Below are 26,725 nucleotides of genomic sequence, written 5' to 3'. Positions count from 1 at the left end.
TCCACGCTGCGTTAGCTGGTAGGGGACCTCTGCATGAACCTCTCCTCGCTCTCCGTTCTCTGTCAGTTTTCTCACTCCATTTGGTGCTTGGCTGAGTTCTTTATCTCTTCATTTGATGTCTTAGGGTTTCTGGACTGCTGTTTTCTCTGTTTGGCTTAGTTTTTCAGATCTTTGCTGTGGAGGGACGGTGTGGTGCTTCTGCCTAGAGCACTACATTGCCGGAAGTCCTGACACATATATTTTGAGGGACATAATTCAATCCATGACAGGTAGGGACTGCAGGAAGGGATGAAAGATCACACCGGCATCCCAGGGAGGAGCATGAAGGACTCCTCAGGTAAGGTGCTAGAATGTTCTCTGGGGACAATATAACAGGACATTATGTCCAGGGGCCATGGGGTGACAAGCTGAGAACCCTGACCCGACACCATGTCCCTTGGAGGTAGCGAAAGGTTGTTACTATTGTTAGGTGTTGTCAAGTTGGTTCTGACTCACAGAGACTCAATGCACAACGGGGCAAGACGTTGCCCAGTCGGGTATCATACTCAAAATCGTTGCTAAGTTTGAGCCCATAGTTTCAGGGACTGGTCCCTCTTGATAACATGTCCAAAATAAGTGAGACGAAGTCTTACCATCTTTGCTTCTAAGGAACATACCGGCTGTACTTCTTCCAAGATAGATTTGTTCATTCTTCTGACAGTCCATGGTATATTCAATGTTCTTTGCCACCACAATAATTCAAAGGCATCAATTCTTCTTCCATCTTCCTTATTCATTGTCCAGCTCTCACATGCATATGAGGTGACTGAAAATATTATGGCTTGGATCAGGTGTACCTTAGTCTTCAAAGTGACATCTTTGCTTTTCAAAACTTTAAAGAGGTCTTTTGCAATACATCCTTTGATTTCTTGACAGCTGCTTCCATGGGCGCTGACTGTGGATCCAAGTAAAATGAAATCCTTAACAACTTCAATCTTTTCTCTGTTTATCATAATGTTGCTTACTGGTCCAGTTGTGAGGATTTTTGTTTTCTTTATGTTGAGGTGTAATCCATACTGAAGGCTGTGGTCTTTGATCTTCATCAGTAAGTGCTTCCAGTCCTCTTCGCTTTCAGCAAGCAAGGTCATCTGCATATCGCAGGTTGTTCGTAAGTGTTCCTCCAATCCTGATGCCGCATTCTTCTTCATATGGGCCATTTTCTGGGATTATTTCCTCAGCATACAGACTGAATAGGTATGATGAAAGGATACAACCCTGACGCACACCTTTCCTGATTTTAAACTACGCAGCAATCCCCTTGTTCTATTCAAATGACTGCCTCTTGGTCTATGTACAGGTTCCTCACGAGCACAATTTAGTGCCCTGGAATTTCCGTGCTTCGCAGTGTTATCCATAATTCGTCATGATCCAGACAGTTGAATGCCTTTACATAGTTAGGAAAACACAAGTAATCATTCTTCTGGTATTCTCTGCTTTCAGCCAAGATCTATCTGACTTCAGCAATGACATCCCTCATTCCACGTCCTCTTCTGAATCTGGCTTGAATTTCTGACAGTTCCCTGTTGATGTACTGCTGCAACCACTTTTGAATGATCTTCAGCAAAACTTTACTTGCGTGTGACATTAATGATATTGTTCAGTAATTTCCGATTTCAGTTGCATCACCGTTCTTTGGAATCGGCACAGATATGGATCCCTTCCAATCAGTTGGCCAGGTAGCTGTCTTCCACATTTCTTGACATAGATGAGTGAGCACATCCAGCGTTGCATCCATTTGTTGAAACATCTCCATTGGTGTCTTAGTCATCTGTGCTGCTATAACAGAAATATAACAAGTAGATGGCTGTAACAAAGAAACGTTTATTCTCTCACAGTCCAGAAGGCTACAAGTCCAAATTCAAGGTGTCAGCTCAGAGGAAGGCTTTCTCTTCTCTGTCGGCTCTGGAGGAAGGTCCTTGTCATCTGTCTTCCCTTTGTCTGGGAGCATCTCAGTGCAGGAACCTCAGGTCCAAAGGACACGCTCTGCTCCCAGCACTGCTTTCTTGGTGGTATGAGATTCCCATGTCTCTCTGCTCACTTCTCTCTTATATCTCAAAAGAGATTGGCTTAAGACACTATCTAATCTTGTAGACCTCATCAGTATAACTGCTGCTAATCCATCTTATTACATCATAGTGATAGAATATACAACACACAGGGAAATCACATCAGATGACAAAAGGAAGACAATCGTACAATACTGGGAATCATGACCTAGCCAAGTTGACTGATATTTTTGGGGGACACAATTTAATCCATGACAATTGGTATTCTGTTAATTCCTGGAGCCTTGTTTTTCACCAACCCTTCAGTGAAGCTTGGACCTCTTCCTTCAATACTATGAGTTCTTGATCATATGCTACCTCCTAAAATGGTTGAACATCAACCAATTCTTTTAGGTACAGTAACTGTGTATTTTTTCCATCTTCTTTTGATGCTTCCTGCATCATTCAATACTTTTCCCGTAGAATTCTTTAATATTGCAATTCGGGGCTTGAATTTTTTCTTCAGTTGTTTCAGTTTGAGAAATGCCAAGTGTGTTCTTCCCTTTTGGTTTTCTAACTCCAGGTCTTTGCACATGTCATTGTAACACTTTAGTCTTCTCGAGTTGCCCTTTGAAAGCTTCTGTTCAGCTCTTCTACTTCATCATTTCTTCCATTTACTTTATCTACTCTATGTTTAAGGGCAAGTTTCAGAGTCTCTTCTGACATCCACTTCGGTCTTTTCTTTCTTTCCTGTCTTTTTAGTGACCTTTTCCTTTCTATGTGTATGATTTCCTTGATGTCATCTCACACCTCATCTGGTCTTTGGTCGTTAGTGTTCAATGCATCAAATCTGTTCTTGAGATGGTCTTCAGCTTGAACTTGCATATAAGCAGTTGATGGTCTGTTCCATAGTCTGCCCCTGACCTTGTTCTGACTGATGACATTGAGCTTCTCCATCATCTTTCCACAGATGTAGTCAATCTGATTCCTGTGTATTCCATCCGGTGAGTTCCATGTGTATAGTCACCGTTTATGTTGTTGAAAAAAGGTATTTCCAATAAATAGGTTGTTGGTCTTGCAAAATTCTATCGTGCGCTCTCCGGAGTCATTTCTATCACCAAGGCCATATTTTCCAACTGCAGATCCTTCCTCTTTGTTTCCAACTTTTGCACTCCAATCACCAGTAATTATCAATACATCCTGACTGCACGTTTGATCAATTTCAGACTGCAGAAGTTGGTAAAAATCTTCTATTTCCTCATCTTTGGCATTAGTGGAAGGTAGGGAGTCAAACGCAGGTGGAGCCACCTACTGCGTCTCCACATACGAGCTGCAGCTGGAACAGCAGCAGGCTGCTCCTGGTGATCCCAAGATCCTGGACAGAGAAGCTCTCCGTGCCCCTCAGAGGCTTCCCAGCAAGTTGGGAGAAGGCCATTCAGCTCTGGGGTGGGGTTCTGTCCCATAACTCAGAGGGAGGAGAGGAGGTAGATGCAGCCTTCTATCCCAAAGGTTAGCAAAGCCCAAGGGCCAAACTGGGCCACAGCCTGCTTTTGTAAATAAAGTTTTATTGGAACACAGCTACGTGCATGTGTTCACATAATGTCTATATCTGCTTTCATGATACAAAAACAAAGTTCAGTAGTCAAAACAGCGTCCATGTGGCTTACAAAGACTAAAACATTCACAAACTGGTCCTTTACAGAAAGGAATTACCGCTCTTTATTCTAACCTAAGGCAACTCTCGGGGGAGACCCTGGCCAGCTCTGGGACGTCCTGGAGCTGTCAGCTGAGGGGTGCGGACAGACATGGAGAATAAGAAGTGAGCCCAAGTCAAACCCAGTCCCACGTATAACTCAAAAAACAAAGAAAAAACCCCAAAGCAGTTGCCATTGAGTCCACTGCAACTTCCGGAGACTCCACACGTGTCCAAGCAGAACTGTGTTCTGTAGAGTTTCCAATGGCTGAGATTTTGAAAGCAGATCACCAGGCCTTTCTTCCAAGGTGCCACTGAGTAGACTCGAACCTCCCATCTTTCGGTTAGCAGACAAGCATGTTAACCGTTTGCACCACTAAGAGACCCCCATACATAGCTTAGAATACAGATTACCAAAATGTTTTACGTTTTTCTAACAAAACGCCACCAACACTTTCAAAGACCATCTTGTCCACAATTATTTCAACAGACAGAAAACACCCTTTTCCTTTTTTTTTTTTTTTCCCATGATAAAATAAGCTTAAAGTCTGCTGCGAAAAATTAAGGGCTGTTTTTCCCTGTCTAAGGCAGTAATTCAGAAGCAGATGCTGCTGCAGATGTTTTACCAGGCACAGCCAAGCCTCGTGATGTGCGTTTTTATAATGCAGCTGAGCAACGTAGCTTCACTCTCAAAGAGCGATTTCAGTATTCAAACACATCAATCTGCTTTGCTAAGGAGGAAACCAGCAACCTCGCAGAAGGTTCCTGGAACCCCAGCTGAAAGGCTACCCCAGCCCATCCAGGTGAGCTGCTTCCCTGCACCAGGCAGGAAGGAAATAAGGAAAGATGGTACCTTATGTCACTGAAAACCTGCGCCACAGTTGGAGGGGACACCAGCAGGGAAGACAGGGAAGACATAATAATGGCCTCGTCCTGGTAGTTCACCCTGGCTAGTCCCAGCAAAGGGCTGCAGGGGCAAAGAAACAGCTGACTCTACTGTCGGGAGGTCATCACAGAAATGCATGACTAAGGGAGGGACATCTGAGTTGGGTCTTGAAGGGTGAATAGGAGTTTTCCAGGGCAAAGAATGCAGGACAGTTTAATAGCTACAAGTAGAGGGCGAAATTCAGAGATGCTGAAGGGGCCTGGACTGGGAGGGCCCTGGGCAGAGGATAGGGCTCAGGATTTCATCCTAGAGGCCACAGTGACCCCAAAGGACAGAATTGCTGTTTTGAGTTGGGAAGATAATGGTCACGGCAGACAGAGGACGGGGCAGAGTGCACTGAGCCTGGGGGCCTCCAGCAGACACCCTCCTCCTTGACCTCCTCTCTGTTCCCGCAGATGAGGAGCCCCCCATCACCCCATTCTGCTTAGTATCCGGTCCACATCCCACCAGCCTCCGTATGTAAAGATCCTTGAAGTCAGAGGTAGAGCGGAATAAAAGAGAAGCGGAGAAGATACTCACTAGTGATGCCCGCAGTCACCTTCTGATGTCCAGGCATTTTCCTGACCTTAATCAGCAGGGAACCTGGTGCCCCCCCAACCCCTAAGCAGTGCCCACACCCCGGGCCCACCTCCCCTGAGCCAGGCTCCAGTCCCTCCCTCCACGAAGCCTCACCCGGGCCCTCCTCTCGCGTGGGACCAGCAGCCCTCCAGGTCTCCCGCTAGCAGGCTGGGAGCTCGGAGCACACGCGGTACATGGTGCTGCTCCATCTTCCATTTGGGGTCCATGCACCCAGAGGGGGGATCACATCCCACACCCCGGTGCTTCCCAAACACCTACACCCCGAAACTCCCTAGGATGTCACCCTCTGTGTACACAGAAGAAAAAGTGTTTCTTGGACTTGTGCACACGTGTTAACAGTGTCCCCACATGGGGACTAAAGCACATCGGGCCACATTTGTGGCATGTAGGAGTGGTAGGTGTCCCTGGAGGGAGTGAACAGTTAAGCTCTCAACTCTTAGCCAAAATGTTGGTGTTCGAACCCTGCCAGCAGTGCCTCGGAAGACAGGCCTGGCAGTCCGCTTGCAAAAGGTCACAGCCTTGAAAACACTGTGGAGGAACCAGCAGCTCTGCAAGACATTCCCTGAAACTCGCTGAAAGACCACCCCGACCCCAGCAACCCCACCAGAACGGACTCGACGGCAACACACAGCAACGAAGGAGCTGGCAGGCCTGCCTGCTAATAACGGGGCTGCTGAAGACGGCCGGGAGGGGTTATCACAGCCATGACCGCCCACTCCATGGCCCTAGTCGCCACCACTCCACGTTCCAGGAAGACGGGCGGGCGCGAGGCACCATAACTGGGCAGCGTTCGCACCCTTGGCCACAGAGGGTGGACACACGTTGGGTACCCATGGATTGTCACATCCTTATGTCTTTTCATCGGACTCGTGTTCCAATCCCAGCTCAGGTGTGTCCCAGCTGCGCCACCTGGGCCCCTGGCTCTGCTCCCCAGAGGCCCAGCTTCCGCTTTCCTAAGAGGGACGAGAGTTCTCACCGGAGAAGCCAAGTGCGCCTCACCTGAGAGGACACCTGTAAGGCGCTCAGCACAGCGCCAGGCGCAGGGTGGCAGGGAGTATGGACAGAAGTAAGGCATGACGCGGGGGCGCACCACTCACCTGGTTGTAGAGGGCGCAGATGTGCAGCGCGGTGTTCCCCGAGGCGTTCTGAGCACCCATGTCCGCCCCGTAGAACAGCAGGTGCTCCAGGTGCTGCACGTGTCCATACCGGCAGGCCTGGAACACAGAGGCCATACGGTGAGTCGGGGGCCTGCCGCACAGCAAGGACAAGCCCAGGGCCACGCCCAAATCCACCACGCACAACCTGCCAGGCAGCCGTGTCCACCAAAACCTCAAGGTGGGGCCCGCCCTTCTGGACCAGGAGCCCCCAAACACATCAGCATCTGTTATGGATGAAATTGTGTCCCCAAAGATACGCTGAAGTCCTAAGCCAGCACCTGTGAATGTGACCACATTTGGGGAAACAGGGTCTCTGAAGATGTTACCAGTTAACACGGGGTCATACCAGAGCAGGCGGGGTCCTGATCCTAACCCTGTGTGCGTGGTGTCTTCATAAAACAGGAGAACAGACGTGGAGACAGGGTCACACACGGAGGGACAGACAGTACGTGACGCTGGGGGCAGACGCATCCACAAGCAGCAAAGGACGCCACGGATGGCCGGCCGCCACCAGAAGCTGGGAGACAAGCGCGGGGGGGTTCCTCTCTCAAAGCCCCCAGAAGGGGTCGGCACGGCCAAGACCCTGACTCGGACTCCCAGCCTCCCTCGCTGTGAGACAGTGAGTTCCTCACATCTCATGGTGGCTGACGGACCCCTGGCTGGGACTGGGAAGCAGGACCCCCTCCTGACAGGTTTGAGGACCTGTGCTTGGCTGTTAGATAGGGGCTCTGGGGCGCCCCAAATCCTTTCCATTTAGATCAAGGAGCCAAGAAGCCAAGAGAGGCCCCCAGTGGCTCCCCCCACCCACCCACTCAGTAACCAGCCCATGAATACAAGCCAGGACTCTCATCCTGGCCTCGTATCCAAGCTCCACCCTCAGGGTGTGGGGCATGAAAACAGGGGCAGAGTTGTCCATCTCTGCCAGGAACGGCCCTGATTTTATTGCTTTAAAGGGGAACCCACCACCTACGGGGGCTGCGGACGGCAGGAGAGGGTCCTTTTCTGAGCCTTTCTACAGCGATAGCTTGTGTGGTTTATGATCCATGGGGCTCAGGGCCAGACAGATCTGGATCCAAGTCACCTCCATGGACCACGGCTGTCACCTCCATGGACCAGGACTGTCACCTCCATGGACCATGACTGTGGCCTCCATGGACTACAACTGTCACCTGTGAGCCCATGTCCCCACCTGTGAACAGGTATGACATCACCCTCTCGGAGTTCTTAGGAGGATCACGTGGAATAACGGCCTCGAAGGGCCTCCACCATGTGTGACCTCTCTCTGCCCCAGCTCATGGAGCAAGGAGGCATCTCATGCAATTGAGTCAGGCACGCTGCCCAGCTCTGGGGGCCGCTTCACCAAAATCACCCACCATCCATGCTGCGGAGCAGCGTCACGTGACTCCCAACCCAGGGCAGGACGTCAGATCCAGCCAGCCGCATGCCCACCCACCAGCACCTCCGGGTACCTTGGGGAAAGCCGGTGAGCTGCCAGGACTGACGGGGGCCCCCAAAGGTGAGAAGACCCACTGCCCTGTGGCGGGGCTGCTCTGGATGGGATCCCCAGAGGGAAGGGAGACAGGTTAGCCTCAGCACATGGGCTGCTACTAGGTAGGGGGTGAGAGGATCCAGCCGGATGAGCCTTCATGAACCAAGCATTCTGACCATCGAGACTGACTGATGTTCGCCTTGGCGCAATCCACGAGAAGGAGCCACATCTCACCAATTACTGGTGAGGAAAGATGACAAGGAAGATATGTCAACTAGTAATTAGATGAGCTTGGAAAAAACCTGAGAAACACACATTTACAACTGCTATGCCTCCCGCAGAATAATTTCATTAGTGGGCAAAGCAGGTCCTAGTTGTAGATAATGCTGCTTCTATCCGCCCGGCCTCTGATGGGCCTTCTTTCGGAAGTAGAGCTTGCATTTTCTTTCAGGGGCCCCATTCTCAGAGGCCTAGGGAGGGCCTGTCCCACCCTGCTCCTGCAGAGGCGCTGGACGCGGGCCCAAGGCATCAGCGTATTCCATCTTCCACCACAGGCATGGTGCGCAGAGGCCCACGGGACCACAGCGGAGGCATGAAGACTGAAGACCAGAAGGTTTGTCAGAACACGGCTCCACCCTTCCTGGGCACCAACACTGAAGAAGGGAAGCATGGGAAGGAAGGGGGAAAAAGACGAGAGAGACAGAGAGACACGCAGAGAAAGACAGAAACACACAAAGAGACAGACAAAGACACAGAGATAGCAGAGAGACATACAGGGAGAGACACGTAGAGAGAGAGACAAAAACACAGAGGAAGACAGAGAGACACATAGAGACAAAGACACACACGCAGAGACAAAGACCTAGAGAGAGAGACAGAGATGCACACATTAAGAGAGACAGACAGAGACACAGACAAAGATACACAGACGCAGAGAGACACAGAAAGAGACAGACTAAGACACCACACAGCCAAGATGATACTGTTTCAGCTCCTTGATCCGGTTCAAAAAAAAATACGTCTAAACTCAAAAATTATGTCTAAGCTACAGCTACCCTAAGACTTTTCAGAATCTTGAAGACTAGACATAAGTTTTTTCCCTTAAACAAGTTCCAGATGGGATTTTTTGTTCCTTATAATAAACGCAGCACAGGCTAACAATCTCTTCCCCAAAACTCCAGGAGGCGATGCTTTGTTATAGCTTAATTTAATTACTCTGCAGTCAATACAGAAGAGAACTCCGTTACCATAAAAACATTCTAAAAATAATCCAGACTCATTACTCCCCTTCCCCCAGTTAATCTGAATTTATGAGGTTTAGATATCACCCATGGGATGACCTCACTCTCTCCTCACCAAGGGTCAAAATATGACCAAAGTTAGGAGATAAAACAGAGTTGTGACTCTAAGCAGATGGTTTGAGAAGAATATGCTCAAGGGCCTTGTGCTCTTTTTTTCTTCTTTCTCTGTGCTTCTTGCTTAAAACAGAAAACGGCTAAAACAAAACAAAACAAAAATTACCCATAATCCCACCATCTTGATTCTACCATTGTTAGGATTGAATTGTGTCCCCTCAAAATGTGTATCAACTCGGCCAGGTCATGTTTCCCAGTATTATGTGGTTGTCCACCATTTTGTCATCTGAGGCGACTATCCTATGTGTTGCAAATCCTAACCTCTATGATGTTAATGAGGCAGGATTAAAGGCAGTTATGTTAACAAGGCAGGACTCAATCTACAGGATCAGGTTATATCTTAAGTCAGTTTCTTTTGAGATATAAAAGAGAGAAGTGAGCAGAGAGGAGAGGACCTCATGCCACCAAGAAAGAAGTGCTGGGAATGGAGCACGTCCTTTGGACCCAGGGTCCTTTCGCTGAGAAGCTTCTAGACCAAGGGAAGATTGATGACAAGGACCTTCCCCCAGAACGAACAGAAAGAAAAAGCTTCCCCTGGAGCTGGGGCCTTGAATTCAACTTCTAGCCTCCTAGACTGTACGAGAATAAACTTCTGTTTGTGAAAGCCATCCGCTTGTGGGATTTCTGTTATAGCAGCACTAGATAACTGACCAAAAACCAAACCTGTTGCTGTCGAGTTGATTCCGACTCACAGCAACCCTACAGAACAGAGTAGAACTGCCCCATAGGATTTCCAAGGAGCGTCTGGTGGATTCGAACTGCCGACCTTTTGGTTAGTAGCCGAGCTCTTAACCACTGCACCACCAGGTTTCCTCTAGATAAATAAGACAACCATGAACATTTGTTTAAAAGGATCACCTTTGCTGTTCTCTTCTTTTCTTTTTAAAGCCTGATTGTTAAATTACAGGAGTAATATTTCTGAGGAAGAGAGCACCCTGGTAGGGCCAGAAGGCAGCCTAGGGGGTGGTGAAGGGAAACAGACAAAGCAGGGATGAGAGCAATCCAAAAAAGAAGGTGCTTAGATGGGGACAGAAGCCTGGCTGTATACAGGGGGACAGAACAGTGAACAAGTGAAGGGACAGGAGCCAGATTCTCACTGTCAGAGAAGGGAGGTATAAATGCACACAGGGGACAATCAGAATACATCCTGTGGCACTGGACTGGAAATTAGAGGTATCAGTATGAACCCATGATAGAAAATAAACATGTGTAGACATAGATGTATATACATATATGTGTAGACATCCCTAGCTCTGGCTACTGAGAGGATCTGGGAGCAGCAACAGCCCAGTACCAATGGGCACACCTAGCACCCATTTTGTGGTTTCTAAATACCATTCTGTACTACAAAGATCCAGGGCTCCTTAGAGAAATGGCTGATTTGACGACTGAGGTGGGGAAAGAAGATGAGCTGGTAATATCTTGTGCCATAAAGAAAGGAAATGCTCCCAAAAAAGAGGGGCCATTGAAAGGTCGGTGGTTCAAACTCACCAGCCGCTCCTTGGGAGAAAGATGTGGCACTCTGCTTCCGTAAAGATTACAGCCTTGAAAACCCTTGGGGGCAGGTCTACTCTGTCGTGCAGCATCGCTATGAGTCAGAATCGACTCCAAGGCACACAACAACAAAAACAATGCAAAAGAGAAAGTACATATAAACAAGATTACCTTAGTGACAAACACATGGAAATGCAGAAAAGATGGGGACCTGTTCACGGAGCCATCTTGCAGGGGCTCCCCTTGGTCAGGAATGGGACAAGAGTAACAGATTATTGCTTATTGAACAAAACAGAAACAAGTCCACACTGCTATAAGTAACTGAAGGACTAAATAAGTGAATGAGAAGAAAAGCTCTTCCCTGTAATAGAAAGCCAACCAATTAATGTAGAAGCAAGAACAAGATTTAGCAACCATCCTAGTAAACATTAATTCAAGCAGTGGATGCCAAAACTAGCTGGGGGACGAGGAAAGGGATTTTACCTCGTCTCCAAGATCCAAACAAGATACTCGTAAATTAGCAAGGGAGAAAGGGTAGCCGGGGTGGAGAAACCTGGCAGACCCATCTTGTTTTGTGGTCAGAGTGTGCATCACCAGGAACGGGACAAGTGGTCCACATGTGTCACTGGATGGAATGCAATGAACGACAAAAAGACACATCACTTCTATGACGCTCCTGCCAAAAATGCATGACCTGGGGCTCGTCATGAGCAACAACAAACCAACCCAGACTGAGAGACGTTCTACAAACGACACCCCAGCAACCTTCAAAAGGTCAAAGTCACGAGGATCAAGAAAAGACTGAGGAACCCTCCCAGACCCCAGATGGGATCCTTTCACTATAAGGGACAGTACTGGGACAATTAAGGAGCCCTGGTGGCACAGTGGTTAAAGACCTCGGCTGCTAACTGAAAGGCTGGCAGTTCAAACCCACTGGCTACTCCTTAGGAGAAAGATGCCGCAGTCCGCTTCCGTAAAGATTTACAGCCTAGGAACCCCTATGGGGCAGTTCTACACCATCCTATAGAGTCATACTACGAGTTGGAATCGACTTGATGGCACAGGGTTATTTGGGACAATTGGTGGAACTAGGATGCTGTCTCTGAGTTCTTTGTACGATTCCTGCAACTCTTCTATAAGTTTGGAATTGAAATAAAAAGACTTAAGTCACTTATAATTTTACAAAGATAGCAGTACTTGCTTGATACAGAGGCTTCAGCAGCTCTGAAAAGGTTCAAGCAAGAAATCTGTTCTCCCCTAAAAAAGCACTGCTAACCGTATTTAATGGTTTTCAAAAGGGTGCTGTGGTTTCTGGAGACAGCATAGGCGGGTCAACAGAAGGTCGAAGAATAAACGAAATGTAAAACAAAACAAAACAAACTAAACCATTGTCTTGGAGTTGATTCCGACTACCACCCCTAAACTCATACAGGTCCCTGGGTGACACAGTTTGCCCTCAACCACCAACCAAAACGTTGGTGGTTCAAGTCCACTCGGAGGCACTTTGGAAGAAATTCCAGGTGATCTACTTCTGAAAAGTCAGCCACTCAAAACCCTGTGGAGTACAGCTCTCCTCTGACATACATGGGGTCGCCATGAATCTGAATCGAATCGACAGCAATAGGCAAAACAAGCAAACAAAAAACCGTGTATCTTACACATTTTCCTGAGATGCTTTTTTGAAAGTGCACAGGGATCCACCCATATGTACTCTCTCCAAATCTCCCGGGTGAGGCCTCGTCATGTGTATTTGGAAAGGCTCCCCTGAGACCTGGTCATGTGTATTTGGAAGGTCTCCCCCCGAGATTTCAGGTTCACCCCAGTTACACCTACCATAAGCTCGCCACCCGCCAATTGCACAACTTGGTGTAGATGAGGAAAAAGGGTTCTCCTTCCGTCAAGCACTTTACTGCCATCTGCTGGACACTCGTGATAAATCTCAAGCCTAATATTACAGGGAGGAGCCCTGGTGGCGCAGTGGTTAAAGCAGTCAGCTGCGCACCGAAAGGTCAGCAGTTTGAACCCACGAGCCGCTACTTGGGAGAAAGGTGTGGCAGTCTGCTTCCGTAAAGACTACAGCCTTGGAAACCCTATGGGGCAGCTCTACTCTGTCCTCCAGGGTCGGGCTATGAATCAGAATCAACTCGGCAGCAATGGGTTTTTTTGGGAACATTACAGCAAGGGGCATGGCGCCCCCTGGAGGTGGGCAATGTCCAGCACACACAGCTAGAGCAGAGGTAAGTGCGTTGGCAGCTGAACAGCAGGTGTCTGTCTGCTGGGACGAATTCCCTACTGCTTCTGCCTGGGTCTGGGCCTCAGACAGAACTGTGGGGTCCAAAGCACACCTTGACTTTTCTCCTCCAGCACGTGGCTGCCTACCCTGAGCAGGGCATAGCACAGTCGGGCAGCTAGGGAACAGTATTAACATCCTGCAGACGACCGGTAGCTCTGGCTTGGCCAAGGCAGACCAACCCTGTCGCTCACCAGGCAACACCCTGGTTTGGTCTGAGCAACGGGCTGCCCCGTGGCCCTGGAGTCTGTCGTCCTCAAAGGCAGGTGTGATCTGTGCTGTCAGCCCATGGAGGGGGGCAAAGTGCACAGAGGGGTGAGGGCACCCCACGAGGGTGCAGACCGAGGTGCAAACCAGAAAGTGGCCAGGTCTGTTTTGGTCAGTAAGGGTCAACTGATCAGTGATATTTAGCATGCAGTGATGAAATACAAGACGTCTTGCTTATAATTCCAAAAGGAAGATAGATAGATACATAGCAGTTGTTGAATCAACTCCAACTCATGGCGACCTTATGTCCAACGGAAGGAAACATTGCCCAGTCCTGCGTCATCCTCATGATCAGCCTCATGATCATCAGCTCGTTCAAGTCCATGATTGCAGCTACTGTGACAATCCATCTCACCAAGGGTCTCCTTCACCCTCAGTGGTCCTCTACTTCACTGACCATGAAATCCTCCAGCCACTGATCCCTCTTGATGAAGTGTCCAAAGCAAGCACGTTGGACAGTGCTCTATTGTGATCCATGGGGTTTTCACTGGCTATTTATCAGAAGTAGATCACCAGCCTTTCTTCCTAGCCTTAGTCTGGAAGCTCCGCTGAAACCTGTCCACCATGGGTGACCCTGCTAGTATTTGACATACTGGTGGTATAGCTTCCAGAATCACAGCAATATGCAAGACCTCACAGTGTGACAAACGGACAGACAGGTCGTGTTCCAGAAGGAAAGGGAACTGTATTTTAACATCTAAAATGATGGTCCTTGCCCACTTTCTCTATTGAGCCCATTGCTTTCATATCGTGAGTTCTAGAAAGCTGACGTTCTCTAAGACGTCACTTATATTGTTCTAGCAGAACAGAAGGTTCTGGCCAAAGGGAGAAAGTTGGCGTCTCCACCATCTTGGTCTCCATCCCCGCTGCACCCCTCTCCCTCGGAGCCTCCTCCTTCCCCACCCCCAGACCCAAGGAGTCAGGGCTCATGGGAGAGACAGGCGTAGGGTGGCCCTCATTCCCTCTGGGCGCCCACAGTGAAAGGACAACTCCCGTATTTCTCCAGAGAGAAGCCTGTCAATCTGAGTGGCTTGGGGGCCAGAACACAGAGTGACCTCCCAGATCGACACAGAGACGAAAACCAGCTACTGTTGAGTCAACCCAACTCTTGGCGCCCCCACATGTGTCAGAATAGAACTGCACTCCGTAAGGTTCTCGATGGTGATTTTTTGGAAGTAGATGGCCAGATCTTTCTCCCGAGGCACCTCTAGGTAGACTCGAACCTCCAACCTTTCAGTTAGCAGCTGGGTGTGTTAACTATTTGCACCACCAAGGGACTTCCAATACAGAGTAGACCCCCTAAGAATAGGGCACAGCTCATTCTTGTAGCTCTGACAGCAGGGGCAGCGGACACTCGTGATGTGTGGTGATCGGGAGCCCAGAGTGCAGGACTTGCAGCAACCACCCAGAGGTGAAGGAACGACCAGCAGGCTCAAGATCTGGCCCCTCCACCTAAGGGCCAGGGACCCCAGGACTGGGGGTTTTGGTGCCTTCATCTGCAGAGATGCAGATAGACACTGCCTCCTGTGTCCTTGGGGACGTCCAGCTGTGGTTCTGAGCTACCACACTGCCCCCTGTAACCGTGACCGGGGCTGGGGAGTTTCACCTCCAGTCCTTGCTCACAACACTCCACCCCAGGAGGCCAGTGCACCCTGTGTGTGGGACCCCCAGACCTCCCCTTCTGCAGCTCTCCCTTTGGTGGGTTCTGATTTTCAGCCTTCTGCTGTGATGAAGCCATAATCACAAGCACAGTGCCTTCCCGAGTTCTGTGCGTGGTGGTAGCAAATTGCCCAACCTGAGGGGGTGATGGGACCCCCGAGTTGGCAGCCAGTTGGTCAGACATGCGGGTGGCCTGGGCGCCCCAAGCTCACGGCTGGCATCTGAGGTGAGGGCAGTCTTGTAGGCCTGTGCCCTTCACCTCCATCTGAAGTCTCCCTAACTCTGGGAAGTCGGTGTCAGCACTCACTGCAGATGTGAGTGTACTTTGCAATGAAAAACGCACTATTTCCCCCAAAACTGACTGATGTGAATTGAATTGTGTCCCCCAGAAATCTGTGTCAACTTGGCTAGGCCATGATTCCCGGTATTGTGTGACTGTCCTCCATTTTGTGATCTGATGTGATCATCCTATGTGTTGTAAATCCTAACCTCTATGCTGTTAATGAGGCAGGATCAGAAGCAGTTATGTTAATGAGGCAGGACTCAATCTACAGGATTAGGTTGTATCTTGAGTCAATCTCTTTTGAGGTATAAAAGAGAGAATAGAGCAGAGAGACAGAGGGACCTCATGCCACCAAGCAAGAAGAGCCAGGAGTGGAGCGTGTCCTTTTGGACCTGGGGTCCCTGCGCTGAGAAGCTCCTAGACCAGGGGAAGCTTGATGACAAGGTCCTTCCCCCAAAGCTGACAGATAGAGACAGCCTTCCCCTGCAGCTGGTGCTCTGAATTTGGACTTCTAGCTAGACTAGAAGAGACTGTGAGAGAATAAATTTCTCTTTGTTAAAGCTATCCACTTGTGGTATTTCTGTTACAGCAGCGCTAGATGACTAAGATGCCAACCCATGATGTTCTTGGGTTGTGGGTGTTTTTTACTTTCTTCTTTATGCTTCTCTGTATTTTCCAAGATATCCATGACCAGCAGGTATTTCTTTTGCAATTAAAAAAAATGAGGGTGTTTTGGATGACGACGTTTAAGGTGATTTGCAGACAGCACAGGCTCGAAACTGCACTCTTTCAATGCCAGCTGTGGTGGGCAGGGCAGCTCCTCCTGCTCCCTGACGGACCGGGTGTGAAATCCTCCCTCCGCCATCAAGCACTTGGTACCAGACACCTCTGGGAGAGTGTCAGCCCAGAGAACACTCGGGAAGCAGGCCTAAGCTGGCAGCATCTGGGAGCAGGCCTGGCTGCAGCTGCAGGAACTGCTGGAAGGATGAGGGGGCCAGGCAGCTGAGGGGAGCGGTAGGCCCAGGTGCCAGAGAGGAAGCGGCATTGCAGACAGATAGACGGACCTTTAGACGTAGAATCTACAAACGTGAGACCTACGAGGCGGGATCAGAGAAACGGCCTAGTGGGGTGCTTCTGCCACAAATGCATGATGAGATTTGAGGGCGCTTTCTGCTTGAAGCACCTGAGGCGGAATAAAGAGTGGGAGTGGACCCAGCTACTGCTCGCTGTGTGACCATGGGCGAGTCACTGACCCTCTCTGGGCCCTGCTAACTCATCCGAGAACTGGAAACGAGAATCGTTACCTGTGAAGGTGGTGCAAGGCTAGAAAAGGGGGGTGTCAAAGTAGCCATCAGGGCAGTGGCTGCTGGTGATGGTGAGCTACGAATGAGGAAGGGGGGAACTGAGGGAGCAAGCACTGTCTGCTTTTCTTGTAGGCCCATGCCAAGCTCCTTCCACCGGCAGCTTATTTAACAGTCACAGCCACCCTGCAGAGAAGCCAGGCCCCAGGAGGCAGCCCCACCACTGGGCTCAGGTCGCTGGGCTGGGGGGGGTAAATGGATTGTTAGTAGGAAAACCACAGCTCTCCCAGACTTGGAGGAGGGAGAAACCAGCCACTACTGGGCAGGGGACAGAGCCACTCGCGCTTCCACGCTGCTTGCAGTTGCCAGCGTCCCAGGAGTCAACACCCGGGGGGTCGAGGCTGCGGCACTCCATACGTGGCGCCCTGGCTGGCTAGCGTGAGACCCGAGTGGCTGGGCGGCTTAGGGGCTGCGATGCTCCAAACCTGGGAGGGGTCGCAGGAACCGAGCTCAGCGCCCACAGCACCAGCAATCTTGTGCAGAGAGCAGGCTCCACAGCAAGTGACTGCCAGGGCCACACAGGCACACAGATACACAGAGACACACACACACACAGATACACACACAGAGACAGACACACAGACAGACACACACACATATAGACACAGACACGCACAGATACATACACACACAGATACATGCACACACAGATACACACAGACACACAGATACACACACACAGACACAGCCTCACACACTCACTCACACACACCACCATAGATACACACACACATTCACACTCATAAAGAAACACACACACAGAGACACCTACACCACACAGACACACAGAACATACACACTCACACAGAAACATACCACACTCACAGACACTAACACAGATACACGGACACAACCACACACACACGCAGAACACACACACTGACACAGACACATAGCACACACAGAGACACAACCACACACACCACTGAGACACACATACACTCACACTCAGAGACACACACAACCCGTCACTCATACACACAGACACATACACACACCACACACACGCAGACACACACACGCAGAGACACACACAGAATGCATACACGCACACACAAACACACAGAGGTACACACACACAAAGACACACACACTCACAGACACACACAGTCAGCCTTCATTCCTGGTCGTTCTGACAGGTCAGCATGAGCTTGGAGGGGCTGGAGGAGGAGGGGGGCAGAGGGAGCACAGAGCATGGGGGGAGCAGGAGACAGACGCCCGGGTGGATGGGAAGGTCCTCTGCAGATAAAGCACGTGTGCGCACACAGAGACACGCGTGCACACACACAGAGACACGTGCACATACACAGACACACATGCGCACGCAGACACGTGCGCACGCACAGAGACGTGTGCACACACGTGCGCACACAGACACACGTGCGCACACACAGAGACACGTGTGCATGCACATGTGCCTGTCGTACATTTGAGCTGATTTGTCTACCATCTCCCTTCCCGTGGGGTCACGGCCATGTTTGCGCACCGCTGGCCTCCTCAAGTACGACAAGGAGCGCCACGTGCGGCCCTTGACACACGGCAGGCGGCATTTGTGGGTGACTGAGCTCTGGCGAGCCGGTGGGGGTGTCAATGGTGCGACCTGGGTGAGGTGGCTCGTCTAGAAACCCACCCCAAGGAACAAGGGCTCTGGTTACGGAAGCAGCCTTTCCGGGACTGGTCGGGAGCTGGGCGCCAAGGCGTTTGTCCTTGAACCAAAGGAAAGGAGGCCAACTCCAAACAGGAGCCCTCCTGAGGGGCCAGCACCCACCTCTCCATCACAAGGCCCCTTCCAGCGCCCCTGCCACACCCTCAACACCCCCGCTGCCCTCTGCTGGCCTGCGGGCACCCCCGCTGTCCTCTGCGCCTCTCAGGCCTCTGCCACGGCGGGGGGTGGATGGCTCCTCTGAGGTGGGGTCAGGTGTTGTCCCAGCCTCCTAGCACTGCAGTACCACAAACACTACAAGTGGTCTGAGGGAGGAAGAGGCTCTGAACCCTTCTCGTGTGTGGCCTTTGAGTAGCAGCGACTTTTGTCACTTCTGAGGTCCCCGCCGGCTTCCCTCAGCCATTGCCACCGTCAACCTCTTATGGATTGAATTGTGGCCCCCCAAACGTGTGCTGGAATCCTGACCCCTGTGCCTGTGGCTGCAGTCCTGTTTGGGAATAGGATTTTCTTCGATAAGTTAGTGAGGCCAAGCCAGCGTAGGGTGTGTCCTAGACCTAGCCGCCTCTGGGCTAGAAAGGAGCAGATTAGGCACACACACAGGGGAGAACAGACCCCACGTGAGGCTCGTCTACAAGACGAGGAGCCCAGGAATGCCCAGAGCTGCCGCCAAGGCTGAGCCCGTTTTGGGTGTCTCGCCTCCGGAACTGTGGGAGAATAAATGCCTGCTCTTCAAAGCTGCCCACTTGTGGTGTTTGTGGTACAGCAGTGCTGGGAGGCTGGGACAACTCTGCCGGCTCCGGGGGAAGGCTTGCTCTCTGCCGGCTCCGGGGGAGGCTCGCTCTCTGCCGGCTCCGGGGGAAGGCTTGCTCTCTGCCGGCTCTGAGGGAAGGTCCTTGTCTCTCAGCCTCTGCAGCCCCAGCGTTCCTCGGTTCCTCAATGATCTCCACGTGGCATCTGTCTTTCCCGTTTGTGCCTGCTGGTCTGTGTGTCTAAGCTGCTCATTACATCACTCAGAAGGGACGAGGTTTAGGACACACCCTGCCCTGACATGGAGCCTGAAGGTTGTGTAAATGATTAAGCGCTCGGATGCTAACCGAAACGTTGGGGATTTGAGTCCATTCTGAGGCGCCTTGAAAGAAAGACCTGCCGATCGACTTCTGAAAAATCAGCCACTGAAGACCCTATGGAGCACAGTTCTCCTCTGACACACGTGGGGTCACCATGCGTCGGAGTCGACTCAAGGACAACTAGAAACTGGAAAACACTGGTACGCCTCATTACCATAACAAAGAAAATCCTGTCCAAAAAAGGGATTATTACATCCACAGGTATAGGGGCGAAGTTTCCAACATATGTTTTGGGAGGACACAATTCGATCCATAAACATTCCAATTTTTCCAGAGATGGAAATATTCCTATTTCTAAATGTCAGTGACTCGTTCTGCCTTTCTAGGAGCTCTGCGAAGGTCACACAATATACCTGGAGGTTGGATCCCACCTGCAGCCTGTCTGGACCCCTCTGGGGGTAAAAGGATGAAGGGAAGGCCTCTTACAGGTAAAACAGGTGGGGAACAAGAATGGGGTACCTGGTGGATTTCGTGCCAGCCGTTCTCATCCCTGCAGCACACAGTGGCGTGTTCGTGAAGAAGCAGTTCACAGCAGTAAGGGTCACCCCCGACGATGGCCGTGTGGTAGAGCGGGGTCAGCCCGTAGCTGTCCTTGTAATCTGGTGATGCTCCAAGTTCTAAAAGGGTCTAGAGAAAAAAATAAAAGGTGTGGTCTGTAACGGATTAGACTGTGTCCCGCAAAATGTGTGTTGAAATCCTAACCCCTGTACCTGTAAACGTGCCCCTGTTTGGAATTAGGGTTTTCTCTGTTATATGAATGAGGTCATACCAGAGTAGGGTGGGTCCTAAACCTAATCATTTTTGAGTTATAAAAAGAGCAGGCTAGACATAGAGACACACACAGGGGGATGACGCCGCATAAAGACAGACGGACACAGCAGACGCATCTACAAGGCCAGGACCTCCAACGATGTTTCCGGCAGCTACTAGAGGCTGAAATAGACAAGGAACGACCTCCCTCTAGAGCCACACCCTGAATTTAGACTTCTACCCTCCTGAAGTGTAAGACAATATGTTTCTGTTCTTGAAAGCCACTCACCGTGGAGTTTTCTCGTCACAGCAGCTCTAGTTATGTAAGACAGGGTCATTGAACCCATGACATCTTTTGCACAGAGTGAGACCATCAAGACAGAAGCGTTGGGGTCACACTTCAGCAGGCCAAGGCTGACCCAAATCCTGGGTTCCTGGTGCTTTTCCTGGGCCTTGTGGAATTATGGAGGTCCTCATTTTAGACAAGAGTCCCTGGGAAGCATCAGTGGCTAATGCACTCAGCTGATAAACGAAAGATTGGAGGTACAGGCTCCCCCAAAGATGCTTCAGAAAAAAACCCTGGTGATCTAGCTCCAAAAAATCAGCCACTGATAACCCTACAGAGCGCAGTTCTGCTCTGACACAGACGGGGTTGCCTTGAGTCAAAGCTGACACCAAGCCAACTAGTTTTGTTTTCTTTTTAATTTTAGACAAGGTTGCTTTGCCCAAAAATAGCAAATGGTGCCCAAACATGCTGGACTGTCTCATCCGGGATGAAGAGGCGTCCCACAGCCGTGCTCCCGTGGAATTCTGACTTCTCCGTGGCCTGACGATACACAGTGTACCAGAGGTGCAGTCTTGGAGCCCAACAAAGTGAAGGTCAACATTTACAGGAAAGAACGAGCGCTTTGTGACCTACGTGCACCTTAGAAAACTATCTTAGCGTGCATTCTCACGGTGACAACCCTAGCAAGTGTTGGGAGAACACTTTTGTTTCAGGAGGGAGACAACTGACCAAGTGCAACCGATGTGCAGCTGAGAAACCTGTGACTTCAGAGACAAGTCCTCATCTTTGGGGTCAACCTGTAGCTTCGCCAGGTTCCTGATAAAGCATGGGCTTGGGGCGTTCGCCATGCTACCCAGACACTTCAAAAACACTGTGTACTTTGCTAAATTATGCCAGCAGGCACCATACACTTGCGCACCGAAGTTCACCGCAGGATGATTCACAACAGCCAGAAGGTGGACTTGACTGAAGTGTCCATCAACAGATGAATGGACATGCAAAATGTGGGATATCCACACGATGGAATATCACTCGACCGTAAAGAGAAACAAAGTTCTGACACGTGCTATGACATGGATGAACCTTGAAAACGTTATGTTGAGTGAAATAAGTTAGACACAAAAGGACACGTATTGTATAGTTCCACTTATATGAAGCATCTGTTGTTGTTAGATGCCGTCGAGTTGGTTCCAACACATAGCAACCCTAGGTACAACAGAACAAAACACTGCCCGGTCCTGCACCACCCTCACAATCATTTATACGTTGGAGCCCATTGTTGCAGCCACTGTCTCAATCCATCATGTTGAGGGTTTTCCTCTTTTCACTGACCCTCTACCTTGCCAAGCATGATATCCTTCTCCAGGAACTGGTCCCTCCTGATAACGTGTCCAACCCTAATGCACACCTTTCCTGATTTTAAACCATGCAGGATCCCTTTGTTCTGTTTGAAGGACTGCCTCTTGGTCAATGGAAGGTTCCTTATGTGAGACGAAGCCAAGGAGCATTCTGGCTGTACTTCTTCCAACACAGACTTGATCATTCTTCTGGCAGTCCGCGGTGTATTTAATATTCTTCACCAACACCATAATTCAGAGGCATCAATTCTCCCCCAGTTTTCCTTATTCACTGTCCAGCTCTCACATGCATATGAGGCAACCAAAAACAGCCTGGCTTGGGTCAGGCGCCCCTTCGTCTTCAAAGTGACATCTTTGCTTTTTACCACTTTAAAGAGGTCTTTTGGAGATGTGCCCAATGTACTATGTCATTTGATTTCCTGACTGCTGCTTCCATGGGTGTTGATTGTCGATCCAGGTAAAATGAAATCCTTGACAACTTAGTTGTGCTCACGAGGGACAACTTCAATATTTTCTCCATTTATGATGATGTTACTTTTTGTTCCAGTTGTGAGGACTTTGGTTTTCTTTAGGTTGAGGTGTAATCCACACTGAAGGCTGTGGTCTTTGATCTTCATCAGTAAGTGCTTCAAGTCCTCCTCACTTCCAGTAAGCAAGGTTGTGTCACCTGCATATTGCAGGTTAACGAGTCTTCCTCCAATCCTGATGCCCCATTCTTCTTCATATAGTCCAGCTTCTCGGATGATATACTCAGCATACAGATTGAATCAAGTATGGTGAAAGGATACAGACCTGACGCACACCTTTCCTAATTTTAAACCCTGCAGTATCCCCTTGTTCTGTTCTAAGAACTGCCTCTTGGTCTATGTACAGGTTCCTCATGAGCACATTGAAATGGTCTGGAATTCCCATTCTTCGTAATGTTATCCATAATTTGTTATGATCCACACATCAGATGCCTTTGCATAGTCAATAAAACACAGGTAAACATCTTTCTGGTATTCTCTGCTTTCAGCCAAAAACCATCTGACTTCAGCAATGATATCCCTGGTTCCACGTCTCCTGAATCAGGCCTGAATTTCTGGCAGTTCCCTGTCGATGCACTGCTGCAACTATTTTTGAATTATCTTCAGCAAAATTTTACTTGCGTATGATAGTAATGATATTTTTTACAGTTTCCGCATTGTTAGATCACCTTTCTTTAGAATGAGCACAAATAGGGATCTCTTCCAGTCAGCTGGCCAGGTGGCTATCTTCCAAACGTCCTGGCATGGACCAGTGAGCGCTTCCAGCGTTGCATCCATTTGTTGAAACATCTCAACTGGTATTCTGCCAATTCCTGGAGACTAGTTTTTCTCCAATGCCTTCAGTGCAGCTTGGACTTCTTCCTTCAGTACCATCGGTTCCTGATCATGTGCTCCCCGCTGAAATGGTTGAACATCGACCAGCTCCTTTTGGTACACTCATCTGTCAGCTTGTCATAGTGGCGGCTTGTGTGTTGCTGCGACCTGGAAGCTATGCCACCACGATTTTAAATACCAGCAGGATCACTGTTGTGTGATGAATTACTTAGTACGGCCTTTCTCACCGCAGTCTTCTAACTCCCACCCAGGGGAGTGATTGGGGCCGTGCAAATAAGATAATTCTGGCCCACCAAGGGGATTGGTCAGTTTTGCCTTAAAAGAGAGCCAATTCCAGCGCGGAGAGAAGAGAACACCATCACCAAGGAAGGAGAGACCTGCAGGAGACGGCGCAGTGGGCTTCCCGCCCCACAGAGCGAGAAAGCTGAGTGCCTTCGGGCAGAGACTGAGGACCAGGAAGAAGCCTACGCCTGACTCACGACTTTGGGACTCGCCAGCCTCCACAAGTGCGTGAGCCATTCCCTTTATACGGTTCATGAGTTCTGTAAGACGTTGCAGCGAATTAGGGAACCCAAAGACAGGAGGGAGAGTACCGAGGGGTGAGGGAGTAGTTGATGTTCGAGATGATGGAGTGGGACAGCGATCTGAAAGAACTGGACATTTGGGACATCTTTAACCTTCACCTCATAGGAACCAGCTTTGTGCTGATCCTTATTCAAAAAATCATTCGTTTAGTCACCTATGGTGGATTGGTTTCAGCAGAGCTTCCACACTAAGATAGACTAGGAAGAAGGATCTGGCGATCTACTTCTAAAATAATTGACCAATGGAAACCTTATGAATAGCAGTGAACATGAAATATGGAGAACAGACAGATACACAGAGACCAAAGTTCATTAGTGCTTATCGGGGTGGATGGCAGAAGGAAATGGGGAGGTATTGCTGAAGGGCCACTGAGTTTCTCTTCGGGGTGATGAAAAAATTTGGAAAGGGGTAATTGCACAACATGGCGGATATAATTAATGCCACTGAATTATACACTTTAAAATGGCACTTTTTTTGTTGTATATACCGTACCACTATAAAAATGTCAAAATTACAAAGAAACACAGTGTTCGGCAGACAAAGTCAGCACGGAAGGCCATGCTGGGGGAAGAGGAGACTTGTAATCCACACCTCTGGGATTTGGTCCCCAGTACTCAGAGGCAGCCACAGGCAGGCTGGCCGGGTGCCCGCAGGCTGGGTTTGTGGGATCCTTCAGTGGCTGGGGTTAGGTTTCAGTGCTGGCCTTACTGCTGGAGAGTGCAAGCCTTCTGACTGCAGTAACTTCTAAAGATAATACAACAATGACAGAGAGCAGGAAAGACGGGGCCACGGTGCACCAGCTGCAGTCAGAACCACTCACAAGTACCCCAAGGGTGGCCATGGGGACGGGGGCTGGGGTAGACGCAGGGGCGATCAGAAAGAGAGGAGGTAGCCCCCAGGGAAGACGAGCGCTGGCATTCACCTTAAGGGCAACCTGGTTTCTCAGGCGGGCAGCCTTGTGCAGGGCGGTCATCCCGTCTTTGGCACGGAAGTCCAGATGAGCACCGCCATTTTTTAGCGCTTTGATCACCTCCACGGAGTCGTCCAACTGCGCGGCCAAGGTCAGGGGCGTCTCTAGAGAACACAAACACACACTCTTTAGGACTAATACCTGGGGCAGCCGCCAAGTCCCATCACTTGCTAAGCATAGTCCAAACTTCTGAAGACGCACTTGAAGAACTAGGAACCCAGTGTTGACGGCTCCTGCCCACCAGTCAGCCCCACCAATAGCTCAGGCAACCCCAGGAACAATGCAAGTGACACATGGGTCACTTGCAAATCGAAACGGGGCAGAGGCAGGGTTCCAAGATTATAGTGCTATAAACTCTTGAGTCAAGAAGACTTCATCCTCCTCCCTTCCCAATCTGAATGCAAAATCCCACACTGCCATCCCGGTCCCTTATCCTGGGAGTGATCAACTAAGGTCATGATCAGAGATGAGAAAAGCAGACACTGCCTTTCTCCGTTTCAACTTCACAATGGTTAGGGGCATCTTGCTAGATGCCGGGAATTAGGTTGCAGAAATAAAACATAAAAAAGACAAGGAGTCCGTGTTGTCCGGGAGCTCTTACCCCGGACAGCAGAGAGACTGAACAAAGATGGCCCAACGTGCCAGGCAGGGCAGAAGCCCCGGACGCAGGAGGATAAAGTCCACCTTGTGGGGGGAAGGGGCTGAGAAGGACCCCCACCCCCATGAGGGAGATGGCAGTGGCTCCGTCTGCAGTTGTCTGAGTCTGAGAATCTAAATTATTTGCTGTAACACAGGATTGTTCCTACTCTTAACACTCCTCATGCCCAACACGGCAGCTGTTGAGCCAGGTGCGTTATTTTCTTGTGGCTAATTTTAGAGACGTTCACATTGTTAAAAAGTACAAAGAGTAATACGACAACATACAACCTCCCGTGACCCAGAAATACCAATAATTAATAGTCATCCTGTTCTCAAACACATTTTGATGATTTAAAAAAAAAACAACCTGTTACTGTCAAGTCAATTCCGACTCACAGCGACCCTACAGGACTGAGCAGAACTTGCCCCCAGAGGGTTTCCAAGGCTGTAATCTTTATGGAAGCAGACTGCCACATCTTTCTCCTGCAGAGCGGCTGGTGGGTTTGAACCACCTTTCAGTTCGCAACCGAGCACTTAACCACTGAGCAACCAGGGCTCCTGTTTGGATGATAAAAGAACTGGGAAATTTTGCATAAGCTTGACTTTCCGTCTAGGTCACGCTACCGTCCATCCCCAGAAAAGGTGGCTTCATTGTGAATTTAGACTGAACAAGGCAGCTCTCGGTTTTTAGTTCTTACGGTGATTTATCCATCAGTTAGCACTGTTCTGAAGTGCTGTTTAAACTAACACAATTACCACACCCCAGAAATCACTCTGCAACTAGATTTTTGGTATTGGGACGCACAGAACCCTCTGACCCCGCAGCCACATGAACCATCCCAGTGCGTGTCTGTGTAGGTCTGTGATCCGGCCCATTTTACACTCTTGCTGATGGGGACCGCCCACTTCCCCTCTTCCCTCAATATGAACAATGTTCTCATGAGGGTCCTCTGTTGTCTGCACGTGACAAAACCAAAAAACCAACCTCGTTGCCATCGAGTGGATTCCAACTCATAGCTACCCATGATGGGGTCCTTCTTATGCAGGGACTTTAAGGAAAAATCGGAGCTCTCCAGGACAACCGAGGGACTGCCATTCCCGCCTCCATGCCAGCTCACCCCTTCAGATAAACCAGCATATTTCCACAGTGCGACTTTCATTCTCAGCAAGAAAAGGTCTCAACTTACTCAAGAACTTAAACAAGTATTTGTGCACCTATTAAGTGCTCAGCCCTGGCCAGGGGACGGTGACTGTCACAAAAGGAGAATAAGGCCTTTCTTAACTCTTATAAAACAGACAGGTAAATAGACAGGGAGATGGATGGGTGGG

General features: G+C 49.7%; 1 protein-coding gene across 1 annotated transcript in view; it reads right to left on the bottom strand.

Moving 5' to 3' along the window:
• SHANK2 (SH3 and multiple ankyrin repeat domains 2) overlaps positions 1-26,725 on the bottom strand; it is a 559,307-nt gene that overhangs the window by 485,574 nt on the left and 47,008 nt on the right. The window contains exons 5-7 of the mRNA XM_004383876.1: positions 24,710-24,861; positions 19,907-20,074; positions 6,340-6,456 (exon numbers count right to left, since the gene is read on the bottom strand). Coding sequence (XP_004383933.1) covers positions 6,340-6,456; positions 19,907-20,074; positions 24,710-24,861 — 437 coding nt within the window. The remainder of the gene's footprint in view (positions 1-6,339; positions 6,457-19,906; positions 20,075-24,709; positions 24,862-26,725) is intronic.

The sequence above is a fragment of the Trichechus manatus genome, unplaced genomic scaffold, assembly GCF_000243295.1.
Source record: "Trichechus manatus latirostris isolate Lorelei unplaced genomic scaffold, TriManLat1.0 scaffold00113, whole genome shotgun sequence".
Classification (NCBI taxonomy): Eukaryota; Metazoa; Chordata; class Mammalia; order Sirenia; family Trichechidae; genus Trichechus; species Trichechus manatus.
Note: the sequence above shows the minus strand (reverse complement) of the source record. Positions and strands in the feature narration are given on the sequence as shown.